The sequence below is a fragment of the Salmo trutta genome, chromosome 38 (assembly GCF_901001165.1).
Source record: "Salmo trutta chromosome 38, fSalTru1.1, whole genome shotgun sequence".
In the NCBI taxonomy this organism is placed as follows: domain Eukaryota; kingdom Metazoa; phylum Chordata; class Actinopteri; order Salmoniformes; family Salmonidae; genus Salmo; species Salmo trutta.
The window spans coordinates 16,651,750-16,671,802 of NC_042994.1; the positions used below are offsets into that span (position 1 = coordinate 16,651,750).

Here is a 20,053-nt window from a genome sequence, read left to right on the forward strand (position 1 = left end):
TTACATTTTTTGTTGATCAAATTTGACACTCTCATTGACTTCCATACAAAAATTCCTCACATCATGGTCTTATTTTCGCGAACAGATTTTAGGCGGAGTAAACCCTCTTCCTGTTTAGTTTATCCCAGTGTTTAATCCAAGGTATGCCTTGCTTTAACCTGCTATATATTTATCCCAATTGCATTTAAAAGTAGGTGCAGGTGTTCACATCAACAACAACAACAAAAAATAATTAAACAAACCAAAGAAATATACTGTTAAACTTTATTCTTTCTACATACATTCTATTTTGTAAGTCGCTCTGGATAAGAGCGTCTGCTAAATGACTTAAATGTAAATGTAAAATGTACTTTGTGAAAATGAGGCCGATGAGAACGAATTGTTACACACCATGGCTGCATTTACACAGGAAGCTCAATTATGATCTTTTGGCATTGGTCTTTTTTTGCAATTGGTTAAAAATTTGGCAAAAGCTTAGAATTGGGCTGCCTGTGTAAATTCACCCTATGTAACTCAATGTATTGTTTAGAGAGCGAACGATTAGTGTGCAAAATACACTTTTGGGGGGTTGTCATCTTACATGGCTTCTCATTCAACACTCGGAAAAGTAGCTAGAGGCAACCGTCATGACACATTCCTTCTGGAAGAGCAGCTTAAACCTATAAGGATCATTAAAACAATATTAATAATTACATCAGAAAGCATTTACATTTCCATGTTCAGTTACGCCCCTAGAGGTACTCGCAAATAAATCCCTAAAGGACATCCTAAAGTGACATTCTAATATAATTTTTCACACGTTTAAACATTGAATGACAAACAATTTCAATTCAACATGATGGAAATAAAATAGATTTCTGTTTAAAATTTAAAACACACATTTTGCATTTGCATACTTACATTCTCATTAGAGCCCTTTTATGAACACCAGGCCCACTTTCCCTGTTTAAACGAAAAAAGGACAATCCAAAAGTTAGTAAGAATTGCTGCACTTGCACACAGTATATTAACACAATAAGAAAATGTACAAAAAACATCAACCTCAAAACCAAACACTTACACTGTCTGTTTGATTGTCTCCACACAGTCCAAGTCATCACTTATGTCGTCGTCAATCAAATCTTGAGAGAAAAAAAAGCACAACAGAGATACACCACTGGCTCTCATACAAGCCATTTAACTAAAACCAAACTCAAGATCAAATCTAACATCCAACTACTCTATTAAGGGTCTTGTTGTGTTATTTGTCATATTTTGTTTCGATAGGTCAAATTTATTGAACTCACCACTGCAGTTTATCTGGCAAAGGTTCAGAGACGGAGTGGAGCCGTTGGCACAGATCACATGATCGCTCAGCTGAAACAAGCCGTAGAGGGTCCACATGGTCTCTTCTTCGCTGGAGTCTTCTTCACTGGAGTCTTCTTTTGATGAGCTGAACTGATGACTTTCAGCGCTGGATGAATCCCCGTGAGAATCCCCAGCGTGTCTCTTACCCCTCCTAGGAGGGTGCCCAGGGTGGGTAGGATGGGTCGGGCGGTTATCATCCTTAGCAGGGTGGGTAGGGCTGTCATCAGGGCCATCATCATCCCTCCAAGGAGTCACAAAACTGGTGTTGAAACCTGTGGCCTTCTCTACGTGGCAGACGACTGGAAGAGGCAATGACAATTGAGAGTTACTTTACAATCGGACTCCTAGGGGCTGATTTCCCATACACAGATTTAGCCTAGTCTTGGAATAAGAAGCCATTTCAATTAAGAATCTTGAGAATCTTGAGAAATGTTTCTTAGTCCAGGACTAGGCTTAATCCGTGTTCCCTGAAACCAGCCCATAGCATTTAAGAAATTGTTCCAATTGTTGAATGAAAAAAATCATTGGGTTATGTAATGTAACTTACTTTTAGCCACAAAGTCCTTGTTTGTCACATAATTCTCTCTGGCTTTCTCAGTCAGGTTGAATTTGAAGGCCGCCTCCTCCAATAAGCTCTTCAGCTCACATTTTGAGATGATCCGTCCCTCAGACAGACTGGGAATCATCAAGACTGCTACAGCCAACACCAGCAGCATCTGCATCTTCATGTTGTCTCTGTCTGCTCTTTCCTCAATTGTGAGGGTGAAGACGAGAGTTGCACAGTAGATATACTCTTGGCGCCCTAGCCCCTTGAGAGTGACCTTTGACTAAGACTCGTTCTTGTCTTTTTTTTACATTTTTATCCAAGGTAAGGCAATAAAGCTGGCTCTCTGAAATGGGTCAAAGGACTACCTAAATGTACCAAAGATCCACCCAGTGTTGTGTTTCACCATTCGATTCAGGCCTCTAGGAAAATGTGTTAAAAACTGCTATTCGATGGTATGACAAAGGGTTTTCCTTTGTTAAACGTGTGACACCTGAGAAGTTGGGCATTAACTAAATTGACACACATAACAATTCTCATGGGTATCTCATGACCACGACTGAGACTAAAAGATCAGCGTCTATTCATTTTCATGTTCTGACGGATCACATGAAACCAGCCCAAGAGTAATACGAGACCCACGAATGTGGTTTGTTTTTATGCATTGTTTTCATGTGTACTGTTCATGTAAGGAATATCGTATTTGCAGACAGATAATTTGTCTGGAATTAAACAAAGAAAGCTTACAATGACAGTAACATAACTACTAACATTCAAACTGAACTATGCGGGTATCCGAAAGATAATGGGGGAAAAAGTAGGAAATGTTACAAATACAGCTCTAGTGAACAACAAAGGCAGCAAGATGGCATCTGTTGGTTTCAGCTTCCTTACTCCTGGTAGTCGCAGGAGAGGATATTGTCTATTGGTCTGTGCTAACCCATTGAAGTTGAAATGTAAAGTTTGTAAGGTTAGGGTTAAGGTTAGGGTTAGGTTATGGTTATTGTTAAGTTTATTGTTAGGGTAAGGGTAATGGTAGGGGTAGGGGTTAAGGTTAAGGTTAGGGTTTATGGTAGGGATGTCCCGAGGATCGCGCATAGCAATGACTGTTGTCTATTAAAGGCCTTTTGTCAACTTTGTTCTAGCATCAGGGGATAACATCCTCCATTGCACTCCATCTAGGCGATGGACAGAACATACAGTTGAAGTCGGAAGTTTACATACACCTGGAACAGGGATAGGTAGAAAATGTCAGTGAAGAACAAGGTTATTATAGATTTCTGATTTTATATTAGTTTTTCGATTTTTATTTACAATTAATTAGAGTTTTAAAAATGTCAGATTTGATTTATTTAGTTTCAGTTTGTTAAAAACATTTCTATTTCTTTGTTATATTATTTTGTTTCATTTTTAGTTTTAGTGTTAGGGAAGGAAAGTAGCCTATGTGTGGGAGGCTAGGAGCCATTTATGTGTTGTAGGCCTATAGTTTGTGTTTTTTGGGATGTCACTTCATGTCAGTAATAAGGTGATGGTCCTAGGTTTGGTTAGATTTAAATTAAAAATGCACTGTAGGCCGCGTTCCAAAGCTTAGACTTTTCTGACGCCTGACAGATCTTACAATGCCTGGATAGGTTTTTTAAGTGTCAGCTAACCACATCATATGTGATATCAAATCCCAGTTGATGACACAGTCGATGACGTGGCACTTAACCATTGGTTGTTTCGTCGCCTCACCTTAGTTATGGGAGGCGCCTTATTTGTGACTTGGGGCGCGTTCCTCTGTTCAGACATTGCTGATGCCTGACGAATCTTACGAAGTCTGGACAGGTATTTAAGTATCATATAACCACATCATATGTTATAGCAATCTGTCATTCGATGACACAGTCGATGATGTGGCACGCAACTATTGGTTGATGCATGCAACATCTGACCAGGGGAACGCAACCATTGTCTGCTTATTGCCCCCGCGTCGACCAACAAAAAATTGCCAGTGAGATGTTTCCCTCTGGGGCTCCCGTTCCGCGGGGCAGGGGCAATAAGCACACCAGAGCGGCCCCGCCCCAATCAGAAAAAAATGAGGGGGGTGTCTTGCTTTCTCTACTGTCTCTGTTTCAGAATACTTCCCTGTTGTTAGCTAGTGATAGCAAAGATTATTTATTATATTGACAAGATGTTCAAGAAACCATTCTAACAATGAAAATACATGTCCTCAAAGATGGAAAGCAGATGGGAGGAGACAAGATCAGATGGGACCATTCTAAGCAATGGCAGAAACGCGTGTGAACAGGTACAACTAAGTAGTTTTTCTCAAAGTTGCCGAATGCCACTTGCGTCCACTTATATCAGTACATTTGTAACAACCTAAATATTACTCTATTTGATCAAATAACCCTCACGTAATTTGATACTCTCTCATAGACTTTCCTGCAAAGAGATCTGCTTATCTTGCAGGGACAGATTTTGGGCGGAGTTAATCCTCTCGCTTCGCCTCTTCCTCTCTGGTGATAGCTAGTGATAGTGATGCACAAGCTAAGCCTATTTGAAACATTGCTATCTACTGGCAGCATTTACCAGCCAGAATGAGAAGCTTGAAAAACCCCATTACAGAAAAAGCTTGAAACACCCATTTGAAACCCCCCCAAAACAAAATACAAAATACAACTGAACATCATAATATGATGGTTTTTATTTTATTTTATTCAGTTTTGCAGTCAAATATAGTAGTTTCAGTATAGTTTAGTTTTTCAACTGTTTTTCTTAATTATTTTATTCCAGTTCACTAAATCGTTTTTCCAATTTTAGTTTAAGTTTTAGTTTACTATAATGACCTTGGTGAAGACACTTGCCAGCTGGTCAGCGCATGCTCTGAGTACGCGTCCTGGTATTCCGTCTGGCCCCGCGGCCTTGCGAATGTTAACCTGTTTAAAGGTCTTACTCACATCGGTGCGGTCTTAGTGCCAGCATCGGTTTGTGGTGGTAGATAGACATTTACAATAAAATATAGATGAAAACTCTCTTGGTAAATGGTATGGTCTGCAGCTTTGGAGAGAGAAGAGAGAATACAGTAGATGGCATCCGTCAAAGCAGTGATTTATGACCTATATTATGGGTCACGTGGTTACGCCCATATATGTATATCCTGTCCTTCTGTTCTCACGGTACCGAGTGAGAGCTTATGCCCATATATGTACATCCTGTCATTCCGTTCTCACGCTCTCGAGTGAGTGTTTATTTAGCTAGATAGTGCATCTGTTTATGTTAAAGCTTAAAGCTGTCATGATGATTGATGTGTAGTGACGTCGTTGAACTGTGGAATGTGTTTGAACAGTTCAGAGTATGGCCCCCCCTGTTGTAGTGAACTTAGGGCCTGGCTGTTGTATATGAAACAGTAATGTCCGGGGTATTGGTCAGCCGGAGTATAAGTAAGAGCTGTGAACACTACGAACGACCTCGATAAACCCCAGAACACTAAAGAAGAAATTAAACATGGATATCTGTCTCAGTGTGTGTCTCAGTGTCTCAGAGAAAGGCTTCTGGGAAAGAGGTGTGTGTGTGTGTGTGTGTGTGTGTGTGTGTGTGTGTGTGTGTGTGTGTGTGTGTGTGTGTGTGTGTGTGTGTGTGTGTGTGTGTGTGTGTGTGTGTGTGTGTGTGTGTGTGTGTGTGTGTGTGTGTGTGTGTGTGTGTGTGTGTCTCTCTGCAGGGGTGTTTGACACAATACTTTTTTCTAATTGTAATTCAACAATAGGAGGGCATATATACATAACGATACCCAAACAACAGGTGATTTTTCCTAGGGTGGGGATCCCAAGGAGAGCTGCTCTCCAGGGGGTGGCTGTCGCAGTCAATCATGCCATCCTCTTTTTGAAAGGGTAATTGTACTCTTTAAGTTGGGCCCTTTACTTATGACTTAAACAGATTCATTTTCACCCCTTAATAATTAATGCAGTGGGCTAAATCAGTTGTTTCTTGGTGGTCTTCAACAAATCTACACTGAATCTACTGTGTCACCATCCATCAATGGTTGAATTGTGTTCTTTTTCTTTGTACATGCACCGAGCCTCCAATGGCTGGAGCCAAGCAACAGGGTATATGAAAAAGACCCAAATAAAACAAATGTGAAAAGATGTGGTCAAAGTATAAAACTTTGCTGTTTTTTTTATTACAATTTTTTGTTTTGTTTTTGTTACAACCACCAGGTCTCTCTAACATTTGCCATAACTAGTAAGCCTTACATCCTGAATGTATATGGGCTCCCAAATATGTACCTGGGAACACACAGGAGGGGTGGGACCACATGCCCTTCTAAGTAATTGAGCTGAGAACATAATTTCTATATTGTAATAAAAATCATTGACCCATAAGAGAACACATGACCAAAGCAAAGCATGACCCGTATAGAATTAAAACAACATTATTCTTAAGAAAAAATATAATCTAATAAACAAATGTTTGCATAATGAAAAAACTGTCTCCAACAATGTATTTATGTCACGGTTGTCGTTGGGTAAAGACCAAGGCGCAGCGGTTTGCGTGCTCATCATTATTTTATTTATAGGTGAACGCGAAAAAACAATAAACAAAGAATGACAGTTTCGCAGGCTAAACACAGCAGTGCAAAAACAATCTCCCACAAAGGGACAGGTGGAAAACAGGCTCCCTAAGTATGACTCTCAATCAGAAACAACGATGTACAGCTGTTCCTGATTGAGAGCCACACCAGGCCAACAAAGAAATACACAACATAGAAACACTAGAATACAAAACAAGAACATAAACCAAAAACCCCCGAACCATATAAAACAAATACCCCTCTACCTAAATACATAGCCCAACCACATGAAACAAACACCCCCTGCCACGTCCTGACCAAACTATAATAACAAATAACCCCTATTACTGGTCAGGACGTGACATTTTAGCTATGTATAAAACGTTGATATTGTCAGTAAGGTCATTGAGACTAACAATAGACAATAGTTATTGTGGGAGGTTTAGGGATAAATATAGTGAAGGATCATGAATGTTAGAGATTTGTTCACAGTGGGGATTCTGAAAGAGGGGGATTAGAACCCCAAAGTAATAGTGGTCAGAAAGATCATAAAGGTCATTTCAGATTCAGGTTTAGGGGGGTAATAACTTTATGGAAACCACTATTCACACTATGTGGATTATAAACATGTACAGACATAGAGAACCATCACATCAAGGTGTAACAGGGATGAATGGATCAATGTACAACAGTAGTCTTCTGTAACAAGCAATACGTATTAAATATGTTTACATACATCAATGAATGAACGGTTTCGCAAACTCCTTTAAAGGTTTTGTAAGTAAGTTGTTACAGGCCTCATTCAGCAGTCTAGAGATTAACCTAGAGACACCAAAACATCAATGTTTAGAGAAGCTTGGAGATTATTCCACATGTAAGGGGCAAAGAGCTAATTTACCTAACTATGTACAGACCAAAGGAATTTCCAGAGTTAGCAATCCCTGAGACTGTGTGATAACTCTGACTCATACGTCTAATGGTTATTGTAGATGTTAGCTACAGAGGGAGTTTACAGTATGTCAAAGAGCTTTATAAAGGCAAAGAGAGCAACAAATTGACCTACGTGACCTCAAAGAGGGTCAACCTACTTTATAATAGAGAATGCAGGAATGTGTACTGAACCTGTACCCATTATAAAACAAAGTGATCTATGGTCAAATGCATCTAAAGGCTTTAATGAAGGGCCAGCTGCATTCATGTAGATTATTTCAACATAGTCTAGAACCAGTAAGAACATAGATTGAATGATCTGCTTTGTACTATTAAGCAAGAGGCCTGACCTATTTCTATAGAAGAAGCCCCTTTGTCACGCTCTGACCTTAGAGAGCCGTTTTATTTCTCTATTTGGTTAGGTCATGGTGTGATGTGGGGTGTGCATTCTATGTTGTCTATTTCTTTGTTTTGGCTGAGTATGGTTCCCAATCAGAGGCAGCTGTCTATTGTTGTTTCTGATTGGGAATCATACTTAGGCAGCCTTTTCCCACCTGTGTTTTGTGGTTAGTTGTTTTCTGTTTCGTATCTGCACCTGACAGAACTGTGTGCTTTCGTTTCATTTTTTGTTATTTTTGTTTGAGTGTTTTTGGTGAAAAGAAACCATCATGAACGCTTTCCACGCTGCGCTTTGGTCTCATTCCGACGACAGCCGTTACACCCTTTCTATATTCAGCATCTTAATTAACTAACTCATCAATATGTTTTTTAAAAGTCAGCTTAACGTCTTTGCTGATGCAACTTCCATCCTTAGAATCATTTTTGTACACTCTAGAAAACAACATATACTTAGTTTTACACGTATTCAAAAATAATTTAAGGTCAATAAAGATTTTATGCAAAATAATGAAAGCGTAATGTAGTTCAGATAGAGCATGATCAGCAGGGAGGACGATAGAGTACACAACTGTATCGTTGGCATGCAGGTGCTGGTAAAACTTCATTATTATTATATTTATATATTTCTGACAAAACAATATTATTAATGTATACAATATAGTTGTTTATTAGACATTCTAACATATAACACAATATCGAGATACTAAAAAATGTATATGCAACACTTGAACAACTGTGATCCCCTCGGGTTATGATGTATATGACATGATGATACATTGGCTTGAACAACTGTGATCCCCTCGGGTTATGATGTATATGACATGATGATACATTGGCTATTTTAGTATTCTTTTTCAATTTTTTATTTACATGTTTATAATGCAAAAGTATATTTTTAGAGTGGAGTGAAATATTGTTTTTGTTAAACTGTAGAGAACAAGAACCTTTGGTGAATCAAAGAGTCACTGATGTTTTATATACAGTACTACACATATCCAGAAGACAGGTCTGTACTGTAGTACTACACTATTACAGTGTTATGTACTACTAATGTACTAGTATCTAGGTTGTTAAGGAATATCTATAGGGGGGAACATGTACAAGATATAACACATTCCCCCACAGCATCGAAGGATGCATACATTGACACTGACATTGTACTTTGTTATGTGAAAGTAGCATAAGTATGTGTACAGAGTTTACAATTTTGTTTAAAGGTTCTGAATATGTCTCTTGTGAATATTGAGATGGGGTACATATATTATGTATTTCAATTTCTTACACATTTTTAATAATACTTGTGAGTTGTAGACACGTTCTTCAGAGGTTATAATACAAATACATATTTTGATTTAGTTCAGCATTGAGTTGTTTTTTACATGTAATCTAAGATTTTAAAACAACCTAATACATAAACTTTTTTTCATTCTTCCCAGGGCTATACAAACCAAAGGTTTCATTTGGGTTATAATAATGATTTACATATGAAAAAGTCAGTAGTTCATTGCATATTATGTAATTGTGGATTCGATTCTTTTTCATTATTTTGCCACAGGGTTATTTCGCAGAATACTGTAAGATAACTGGGACAACAATTTCATGGTATGAACCGAAAGGAAACATAGAAAGGAAGACAAAGACCATTATATATTTGAAGGTTTAAAGCAATGCTACATGAATACGTAGTTATGGACCCCAAAGACAGGTCTTGATAAGTGATCTTCGGGGTAACTTCAATCAACAAACTTCATTAAAAAAAAAATGGCCAAGATGTCATCCATTGATGCCCTTTTCCTGTATTTTCTTTGCCTGACTTTGAGGGCCGCTTCCTCCAGTTTGGTCTTCAGCTCACATTGGGAGAGTTGCCGCCCCTCAGACAGCCTGGGGACCACCAATGCTGCTACGGCTAATAACACCAGCAGCTCCAGCTTCATGTTGTATCTGGGTGAAATGCTGTGAACCAAGTATATAGTATCCTATAATGAGGTTATAATGCGGTCGTCTGCACCATGGGCACAGCGGAAATGTACACTGAAACAATAACATTGAACAGCATCATATTACGGCTTTAAATACCTCCCAGGGTTCCAGTTGATGAAATAACTTTATTGTTGTAAACAAATACAATAATGAAACCTGAGCAAATCGTTAAAGGTGTTGTCAACAAACACTCACATACCTCATTGTTTATAGATGTATTGTCAAATGTGCTCGAAAATAAACCCCACAAAGAATATATTAGAAGCCATCGTTGGGAGGGGAAAAAAAGAACAAAACTTTTGCCCTGCCACTTGATTTTCTGTAGTGCTAAGGGATGCAAGGACTGACAGTCCATTAGGTCAATACGTTTTCACCATGTTTTGCATAGCCAACGTTTGTAATGGTGTGTTTCCTGCCATAAGGCTATGGAGTGTTCAGAACAAACAGAAATGTAGATTTTTGGATTAGCAACACGTTTAACTGGTTCCCAGCAAACCAGGAACTGTCACGGTTGTCGTAGGGTAAAGCAGACCAAGACGCAGCGGGGAAATGTGCACTCATCTTCTTTTTATTTAAACGGACAAAGAAGGTGAACCAAAACAAATACGTACACAACAAAAACACAATGACTAATAACAGGCCGGTAAGGCAACAAAGCTATACCTAGCACAATCTCCCACAAAACACTAAAACAAACACATACCTATATATAGGACCCTCAATCAGAGGCAACTAGAAAACACCTGCCTCCAATTGAGAGTCCAATCCCCAATTAACTAAACATAGAAATAGAAAGAACTAGACTAAACATAGAAATACATTAACATAGACCAGTGCCCAAAACACAGAATAATAAATCAAACACACCACTAAACACACAACCACCCTGAACCACATAAAACAAATACCCCCTGCCACGTCCTAACCAAACTACAATAACAAATAACCCCTATTACTGGTCAGGACGTGACAGGAACATTCCCAGGACATTAAATAACATTGCCATTAAGTTAGGGTTTTATCTAACATTAGGATGATAATATCCCAAAAACTTTGAAATAATGTTTTGGATTTTTTCAGAATAAAAAAAAAAAAGAAATATCCTTGGCATGTTCTAACATTCACTCAAATGTTGTGCACAACATCTGTAAAAACCACCACAGAACATTCCCCTAATGTTCTTATTGGGTTTCCAGGTAATGTAATAGGAAACTGTGTTCTGGGAACGTTCTTTCAACATCAGGCAAATGTTTTATACAAACATTGTATAATCATCAGCACAACTGGACCGTTTTGTGTTATTATAACTGTTGGAGCAACCAAATGAATGTTCTGGGAACGTTCACAGAACCAGTTTTGGTTTGTTGGGTTGACTGTCATTTTTGTCATATCATTGCAGTTGCTCCCATTCTCCAGTACCCCAGTCCCAGCACTCAGTGGCTTTCTTCAGCGTGTTTCTTTGGAGGCTGGGATTTATAAGTAATCATAGGCAGAATGGCCATAGTGAAATTCTGGCAAATGAGAGATGGGCTGGTCCTTCTTTAGCCCAGTGGGCCTGTCTAAATCGGGGGTTTTGTGCAGAATTACCATTATTTGTCTAATATTGGGCTGATTTCTGCTCCTAGTCAGTTATCAATTGATGAATAATCAAGTTACGCAATGTGTACAGATTTATTTGTTAATCATGCTTTCAAAATGACAAAATTGTGATTAGAGGAACCACAAGATATTTGAATCAGTGCACAGGCTATATTTTTCTTAGGTATGTTTGTAATTTTTTCATGTTATTGTTACCCCCCCCCCCCTTTTTTTTAAAAAATCTCCAAGCATCCACTGACCCAAGGCTCATAACATGTTCTGTTAATCCCCACTGGCCACACACTAGTTGAATCAACGTTGTTTCCACATAATTTCAATGAAATTACATTGAACCAACGTGGGATAGACTCAGTGGTTTAAAGTACTTAAGTAAAAACACTTTAAAGTACTACTTAAGTCGTTTTTTGGGGTATTTGTACTTTACTTTAGTATGTATATTTTTGACTACTTTTACTTCACTAAAGAAACGAATGTACTCTTTACTCCATACTGTCACGACTTCCGCCGATGTCGGCTCCTCTCCTTGTTCGAGCGGCGTTCGGCGGTCGACGTCACCGGCTTTCTAGCCATCGCCGCTCCATTTTTCATGTATCCATTTGTTTTGTCTTGTTCCCTGCACACCTGGTTTTCATTCCCCAATCAATTGCATTTATTCCTCTGTTCCCCATCATGGCTTTGTGTAGGATTGTTTGTGTTACGTGTATTTTGATATTGTGGATATTGTTATGTGCATTACTTTTTGTCTATGTTCCGTGTTTTGGGCACATTTTATGTTATTTTTGTGCTGTCTTTTGACCGGAATCAAAAGTGCGCCTGTTCACTACACTCTGCTCTCCTGCACCTCACTTCGCCTTCGATACACACTCCTAACACATACATTTTCCCTGACACCCAAAAGCACATTTTGAATGCTTAGCAGGACAGGAAAATGGTGAAGTTCACACACTTATCAAGAGAACATCCCTGGTCATTCCTATTGCCTCTGATCTGGCAGACTCACTAAACACACATGCTTCATTTGTAAATTATGCCTGAGTGTTGGATTGTGCCCCTGGCTATCCGTCAATAAAAAAAAGATATGGTGCTTAATATAAGATATTTGAAATGATTTATACTTTTACTTTTGATAGTTAAGTGTATTTTAGCAATTACATTTACTTTTGATACTTAGGTATATTTAAAACCAAATACTTTTAGACTTTTACCCAAGTAGTATTTTATTGGGTGACTTTCACATTTACTTGAGTCATTTTCTATTAAGATATCTTTACTTTACTCAAGCATGACAATTGGGTTATTATTCCACCATGTAGTTGAATTGATGTCTGTACCCGGTGGGTAGCTTCTATTCTACATATCTCATTTCAAACCATGATCATCCCTCCAAATAATGACAACTTAATAATACATGTTGGGTTTCATTTCTTTGAGATTAAAATTGAATACTTAATTGAACAGAATTGTATTAATTGAATACACACAAGCAATGTACAGACATTCAGATATTGGCATATAGGAAGTAATACACTGGAAACCAAAAGTCTTTATGATCATTTTATGTATTTTTTGTTTGTCAAAGAAGGAAATGTTGTTACCAAGCAACAAAGGAGACATTTTCAACAAAATGTTGGGTTTCATTAGATTTAACTTCCTTACTCGTGGTAGTTGGACAGTTGAAGGAGAATATGATGCTGTTGCCTAATGTCTGTAGGAGGCACTTGTTGTCCCAACATAAGGGATAACGGCTCAAATAATTCCTAGCACTCCATCTAGAGGTAATAGAAAGTAGCATATTTGTGGCGCTTATAGCAGAAGATAAGAGTTGAGAGAAAGAAGGAAAATGCTCTGTTAAATAGTTGTTTGCAAAGTACTCATAGTACTGTTAAGTGGTTGGTCACACTCAAAGTACTCAGAGGCTTGCAGCTTGGCACATTTCCATGGGAACCTCAGAGCCTTCCTGTAACACACAAATTAAAATGGTGATTATTATTTTGTTATCGGATATTTTTCAGTCAATAATACAGCTTGCTTCAAAGTTGTACAACGGCTTAAAAGACTATTACCATACAAAAGTAACCATTTATGTTATTGCATTTTGAATGTCAAATTTCTATTGAATTAGATTGCATCAATTAAGGCCCAAACAACAGCTTTTTTGCACTGTCAGGGGGCTGCTTCACTCTAATTCATGTTTTATGGATCAAGATCAGTGTGGCATCAATGTCATTGTCCTCGCTATTCACTAGTACTGGCAGTTAACTTACATCCAGGCACGAGACTTCACAAAGCAGGCAATGTCATCCCGGATGTCATCATCAACGAAGGCTGGAAGGGCAGAAACACGGTCATACAGTCAGTACAGTTCCCGTCAATTACCTAAGGCCTTTGTGTGCACTTTGCACGTACAGTATTTTAGCCCTGCACCTTGAAAATGTTCGCTAATGTAGGACTAAACAGAGCGAGTGTGATTACAGAGAAGTGAGAGGTTGATTACGAAACCCACTAGTTCTATTCTCTTGTCTTTGTTCATGACACAAGAACAATCCATCCGTTTGTTTGTCCATTCATTCATTCATTCATTTGCGCAGGACTAGGTTGGTCACAAGGCTGGTGTTTAAGCCAGACTTTAGGTCCAAACTGCAGATAACTGGACCAACCAAGTCAGAGTGAGAGCAGGAAATGGAGAGAGGTGAAGCGAGATTATATATTTGGAAGTTTTAAAACAGCAGTACCTGGAGGAGTGTTGTTGAACACCAAAGTAAAGGGTTTGACATGATCACAAGCCTGACGTTCATTCATTCACTCACTCACTCATGTAGGCCTATTCATTCTTTCATACATACATGTACTGTACATACATACATGCAGGCATTTGTTGACATTCTGCTAAACAGGTTGAGGAAGGAAAGATGTTTGTACTCACAGCTGCACTCTGTCTTACAGAGATTGAGAGAACGAGTGGTGTTGGAGGAGACGCAGGCAAGGCGATTGCTCAGCTGGAAGAGACCGAAAAAGCTGAAGGACAGGGTCTTGATCGGCTTGAATGGCTTGCGCATTGGCTTACGTGGCGGTGGCTTGCGGCTCTGTCCGGGACCTCTGAGCTGCTTTGGGATGTGTCTCTTCTTTCTGTTCCCCTCTCTCTCTTTCGGTTCCTCTCCTTCTTGCTCGTCCAGCTCCGCCTCTAACTCTTCCAGGTTCTCCTCGTCTAGCTCATTCTCGTCAACCTCGTCTTCATCACCCTCGTCCTCATAGTCGCCAAACTCTTCCACCTCAGCCGCTTTGCTTTCTTGCGCCTCAAATTTGTCATGCTCATCACCAGCGGACTCCTCGGCCTCACGCTTGTTTCTTCCTCTCGCGGGACTCCCTGGTCTCGTCCTCTTCCCCTCGGGCCTCTCTGATCTTGGGCTCACTCCCTCTGTTTTCCCGGTAGGTTTGGGTTTCATTCCCCCAGGCTTTCCTGTAGGTCTAGGCTTGTCCTCTTCTCTCTCAGAACTGACTCCATCTTTCTTTGACTCAACATCTCTACCTGGACGTTTGTGCCCGAACAGTTTCACAGGTCTCCTGCTGATGGGGTGCCTTTTGGATTTATGCAGGATAGGTTTGCGCAGGACAAGGTTGGTCACAAGGCTGGTGTTTAAACCAGACTTTAGGTCCAAACTGCAGATAACTGGACCAACCAAGTCACAATGAGAGCAGGAAGAGGAGAGATAGAGATTATATATTTGTATGTTTTAAAGGGAAAGTTCAGTATTTTACAACTTGATGTTAGATTTTTCCTCACCCTGAAAGTAGCCTATAAGATTAAAAAAAACATGGATTACAGTTTGTCTTTAAACAGCCACTACAAACTGCAGCTAACCTTAGGCACCGCTGGCTAGGGGCAACCGTGCAATGTTTGTTTTTTTTAATGGCCAAATCACCTTTAATTAACTTTAATCAAATATTGAGTTTATTTCACTTGATTTGGCCATTCAATTTTGTAAATTGCCCCCATTGATTTAGCTGAAGTTCACTGAAGTTTGAAGTGGCTCTTTAAAGAAAATGGCCCATAGACTACTAGGGTGAGGACCCCTTTAACATTAAGTTGTAAAATATTGAACTTCCCCTTTAACTAAATGTTAGACCTTTTTCAGTGACATTGATGTTTTATGCTCTCACACCACCTTTAAGTAATCTCTTGAAACTCACAAAAATACAATAGGCCTACATAGAATTCACAACCCACTTTTGGCCAAGACGTTGTCCAGTTCGACACCCTTTGCTGCAATTTTCTCAGTCAGATTGAATTGGTCAGCAGCCTCTGCCAGTTTGGTCTTCAGCTCACATTTGGAGAGCAGCAGCCCCTCAGACAGGCTGGGAACCAGGGCTGCTACAGCCAACACCACCAGCAGCTCCAGCTTCATGTTGTCTTTGGGTGATCTGTTCAGAATGGCATGGAAAGATATAGGATAAAAATATACATGATTATCCTACATTATCCTACAAAGAGAAGCTGTAAGGCTGTTCTGAAGAGTTCCATTCCAAAACGCTATACAGCGGAAAAACGCTATACAGCGCATTCGCTGTATAGCGAATGCGCTGTATAGCGTTTTTTTCCACATTTTGTTACAGCCTTTCCCTCAATCTATACACAATACCTCGTAATGACAAAGCGAAAACAGGTTTTTAGATATTTTTGCAAATGTATTATAAATAATAAACAGTAATACCTTATTTACATAAGTATTCTGACCCTTTGCTATGAGATTCGAAATTGAGCTCAGGTGCATCCTGTTTCCATTGATCATCCTTGAGATGTTTCTACAACTTGATTGGAGTCCACCTGTGGGAAATTCAATCGATTGGACATGATTTGGAAAGGCACACACCTGTCTATACAAGGTCTCACAGTTGACAGTGCATGTCAGAGCAAAAAACAAACCATGAGGTCGAAGGAATTGTCCATAGAGCTCCGAGACAGGATTGTGTGGAGGCACAGATCTGGTAAATGGTACCAAAAAAATGTCTGCAGCATTGAAGGTCCCCAAGAACACAGTGGCCTCGATCATTCTTAAATGGAAGAAGTTTGGAACCACCAAGACCCTTCCTAGAGCTGGCCGCCTGGCCAAACTAAGCAATCGGGGAGAAGGGCCTTGGTCAGGGAGGTGACCAAGAACCCGATGGTCACTCTGACAGATCCCCAGAGTTCCTCTGTGGAGATGGGAGAACCTTCCAGAAGGACAACCATCTCTGCAGCACTCCACCAATCAGGCCTTTATGGTAGACACACAATTCATCTTCTCCTTTCCCCCTTCTGGTAACCAGGTGGCGAATCGCATCTCTGCATGTCTGGCAGACATATCAGTGTGGATGACGGATCACCACCTCAAGCTGAACCTCGGCAAGACGGAGCTGCTCTTCCTCCCGGGGAAGGACTGCCCGTTCCATGATCTCGCCATCACAGTTGACAACTCCATTGTGTCCTCCTCCCAGAGTGCTAAGAGCCTTGGCGTGACCCTGGACAACACCCTGTCGTTCTCCGCTAACATCAAGGCGATGACCCGATCCTGTAGGTTCATGCTCTACAACATTTGCAGAGTACGACCCTGCCTTACACAGGAAGCGGCGCAGGTCCTAATCCAGGCACTTGTCATCTCCCGTCTGGATTACTGCAACTCGCTGTTGGTGGGGCTCCCTGCCTGTGCCATTAAACCCCTACAACTCATCCAGAACGCTGCAGCCCGTCTGGTGTTCAACCTTCCCAAGTTCTCTCACGTCACCCCGCTCCTCCGCACACTCCACTGGCTTCCAGTTGAAGCTTGCATCTGCTACAAGACCATGGTGCTTGCCTACGGAGCTGTGAGGGGAACGGCACCTCCGTACCTTCAGGCTCTGATCAGGCCCTACACCCAAACAAGGGCACTGCGTTCATCCACCTCTGGCCTGCTGGCCCCCCTACCTCTGTGGAAGCACAGTTCCCGCTCAGCCCAGTCAAAACTGTTTGCTGCTCTGGCACCCCAATGGTGGAACAAGCTCCCTCACGACGCCAGTCAATCACCACCTTCCGGAGACACCTGAAACCCCACCTCTTTAAGGAATACCTGGGATAGGATAAAGTAATCCTTCTAACCCCCCCCCCCAAAAAAATAAGATATAGATGTACTATTGTAAAGTGGTTGTTCCACTGGATATCATAAGGTGAATGCACCAATTTGTAAGTCGCTCTGGATAAGAGCGTCTGCTAAATGACGTAAATGTAATGTAAATGTAGACTGGCCAGACGGAAGCCACTCTTCAGTAAAAGGCACATGACAGCCCGCTTGGAGTTTGCCTAAAGGCACCTAAATGACTCTGACCATGAGGAACAAGATTGAACTTTTTGTCCTGAATGCCAAGCGTCACGTCTGGAGGAAACCAGGCACCGCTCATCACCTGGCCAATACCATCCCTACGGTGAAGCATGGTGGTGGAAGCATCATGCTGTGGGGATGTTTTTCAGCGGCAGGGGCTGGCGGACTAGTCAGGATCGAGGGAAAAATGAATGGAGCAAAGTACAGAGAGATCCTTGATGAAATCCTGAGCGCTCTGGAGCAAGTTCTCAGACTGGGGCAAAGGTTCACCTTCCAAAACGACCACGACCCTAAGCACACAGTCAAGACATTGCAGGAGTGGCTTCAGGACAAGTCTCTGAATGTCCTTGAGTGGCCCAGCCAAGAGCCCGGACTTGAACCCGATCGAACATCTCTGGAGAGACCTGAAAATAGCTGTCCAGCGACACTCCCCATCTAACCTGATAGAGCTTCAGAGGATCTGCAGAGAAGAATGTGAGAAACTCCCCAAATACAGGTGTGCCAAGCCTGTAGCGTCATACCCAAAAAGACTCAAGGCTGTAATGGCTGCCAAAGGTGCTTCAACAAAGTACTGAGTAAAATGTTCTGAATACTTATGTAAATGTGATATTTACGTTTTTGTATCAATTTCTATAAACCTGTTTTTGCTTTGTCATTAGAATAAGGCTGTAACATAACAAAATGTGTAAAAAGTCAAGGGGTCTGAATACTTTCCGAATGCAATGTATAAACCAATTCTCACATTTGTGTTTTTTCATCAGAAATTATTGCTTATAGTATATCCATTTTCTGAAATGTTGGTAAATTAGCTTTTATTGTTTAAAGAATTTATGAAAGAGATGGATGTTTTATCACCATCTAATCATGGCGTGGTGTTCAATGACAGACGTGTATTTGTTTGAAATCTATCACTTGATGATTACTTGAGAGGCAAATAATCATGTTTTGTTGTAAAACACTATATATCCTTCTCACTCTCACAGGAATAAGTAGTACTGTCACGTCCTGACCAGTAAAGGGGTCATTTGTCATTGTAGTATGGGCAGGGCGTGGCAGGGGGTGTTGTTTCTGTGTGTTTTGGGGTTTGTTTGTTTCCAGGGGGTATGTTCTAGTTTTCTTTTTCTATGTTCATTTTCTATGTGTGGCCGAGTATGGTTTCCAATCAGAGGCAGGTGTCCTTTGTTGTCTCTGATTGGAAGCCATACTTAGGCAGCCTGTTTTTTCTTTTGGGTTTGTGGGTGGTTGTTTTCGGTATAGCCTATGTGCCTTACGGAACTGTTGATTGTCGGTTTGTTATTGTTTAAGTGTTCACTTTATTAAATAATAAAAGAAGATGAGCACTTTACCCGCTGCGCTTTGGTCCCCTTTCATCGACACTTATGACAAGTACTGCTGGGTTTTACACAGTCAAATGTGATAACTACATTTTTAATAAAGAACTGTACAAATTATATATTTGTGACGTCAGTATATAAAACAGTCACAGTCACAGTCAAGTATACAGGATACGAACATTCCCTTCCAGCTAAACAATATGTAGCATTTTGCAACAAAACCCATTTTAATACACATCTAAAATCTATTAATAAAAAAATCTGAGAACAGTAATATTTTACACACACATGAAGGTACCCACAGAATATCATTTTGGAATGAAACTCTTCAATTAAAGTTCATGAGAGGCTTTACATTGTTGTAGGCAAATAATATGAAACCTGAGCAGATAATTTAAGGATTTTTCAACCAACACTCATGTATGTTTTAAAATGTATTGTCAATTGCACGCATAGTGTATTCCCCACAACCAATGTATTTCAAAGCTATCACCGTGAGGGATGAAAAAAACATGTACTTTTTCATTTATTCTTGTATTTACCTTCTAAAATGTATACTTATTTTGGTATTTACGTTTGTATTTTTCTGAGCTAGCAAATCGGCGATGTTGTGAGACCTCAATTACCAAAACCCGCATTTTCTCAAAGTACTTCCATATTTCTCAAAGTACTTCCATATTTCTCAAAGTACTTCCATATTTCTCAAAGTACTTCCATATTTCTCAAAGTACTTCCATATTTCTCAAAGTACCTCCACAACCATAACATTGACCTTTTCACTGAACATTCAACATACAATAATTCAATACAGGTCAAAACAATGAGTCAGTTCAATAACAATGTCCTTACCAGTCGTTCAGGTAAGCGATGAACAGTGTTCAGTGGAAAATAACACAGCTGATCGAGCTGTACCTACTCCTCTGTGTCTGACAGACAACACATCAGAGTTTTTATACGGGAAGGATGGGTAGCAGGGCGGGTAGCCAGGTGAGCCAATTCTTCACATTTTGTTCTCAGGCCATTGGGTAATAACACATCA

At 40.2% G+C, this 20,053-nt stretch overlaps 2 protein-coding genes and 1 long non-coding RNA gene across 3 annotated transcripts; all 3 read right to left on the reverse strand.

Annotated features, from left to right (window-relative positions):
• Positions 1-250: 250 nt before the first annotated feature.
• On the reverse strand, positions 251-2,163 carry LOC115178178 (uncharacterized). Its single transcript, XM_029739238.1, has 5 exons — positions 1,895-2,163; positions 1,287-1,646; positions 1,061-1,121; positions 901-942; positions 251-659 (listed from the first exon to the last, which is right to left on the reverse strand). The coding sequence occupies exons 1-5, from the start codon at positions 2,073-2,075 to the stop codon at positions 593-595; spliced, it is 711 nt and encodes a 236-aa protein (XP_029595098.1). The 5' UTR covers positions 2,076-2,163; the 3' UTR covers positions 251-592.
• A 7,109-nt stretch (positions 2,164-9,272) lies between these two features.
• On the reverse strand, positions 9,273-10,072 carry LOC115178442 (uncharacterized). The gene is made up of 2 exons (XR_003872627.1): positions 9,952-10,072; positions 9,273-9,725 (listed from the first exon to the last, which is right to left on the reverse strand). It is a non-coding gene; the product is annotated as an uncharacterized LOC115178442 (long non-coding RNA).
• A 2,690-nt stretch (positions 10,073-12,762) lies between these two features.
• Positions 12,763-19,993, reverse strand: LOC115177798 (uncharacterized). The gene is made up of 5 exons (XM_029738766.1): positions 19,864-19,993; positions 15,577-15,770; positions 14,275-15,018; positions 13,616-13,676; positions 12,763-13,308 (listed from the first exon to the last, which is right to left on the reverse strand). Exons 2-5 carry the CDS (start codon positions 15,752-15,754, stop codon positions 13,200-13,202), a joined length of 1,092 nt encoding a protein of 363 aa, XP_029594626.1. The 5' UTR covers positions 15,755-15,770; positions 19,864-19,993; the 3' UTR covers positions 12,763-13,199.
• Positions 19,994-20,053: the final 60 nt, after the last annotated feature.

Bases quoted from the DNA above. Each gene is read 5' to 3' on its own strand.
- LOC115177798 (XM_029738766.1), bottom strand. From the start codon at position 15,754: ATGAAGCTGGAGCTGCTGGTGGTGTTGGCTGTAGCAGCCCTGGTTCCC. The intron at 15,019-15,576 runs GTGGGTTGTGAA...TGGTTGGTCCAG, and splicing joins GGACAACGTCTTGGCCAAAA to TTATCTGCAGTTTGGACCTA. The intron at 13,309-13,615 runs GTAAGTTAACTG...TGTGTGTTACAG, and splicing joins GTGAAGTCTCGTGCCTGGAT to GAAGGCTCTGAGGTTCCCAT.
- LOC115178178 (XM_029739238.1), bottom strand. From the start codon at position 2,075: ATGAAGATGCAGATGCTGCTGGTGTTGGCTGTAGCAGTCTTGATGATT. The intron at 1,647-1,894 runs GTAAGTTACATT...TGCCTCTTCCAG, and splicing joins CAAGGACTTTGTGGCTAAAA to TCGTCTGCCACGTAGAGAAG. The intron at 1,122-1,286 runs GTGAGTTCAATA...TTTTCTCTCAAG, and splicing joins TTGCCAGATAAACTGCAGTG to ATTTGATTGACGACGACATA.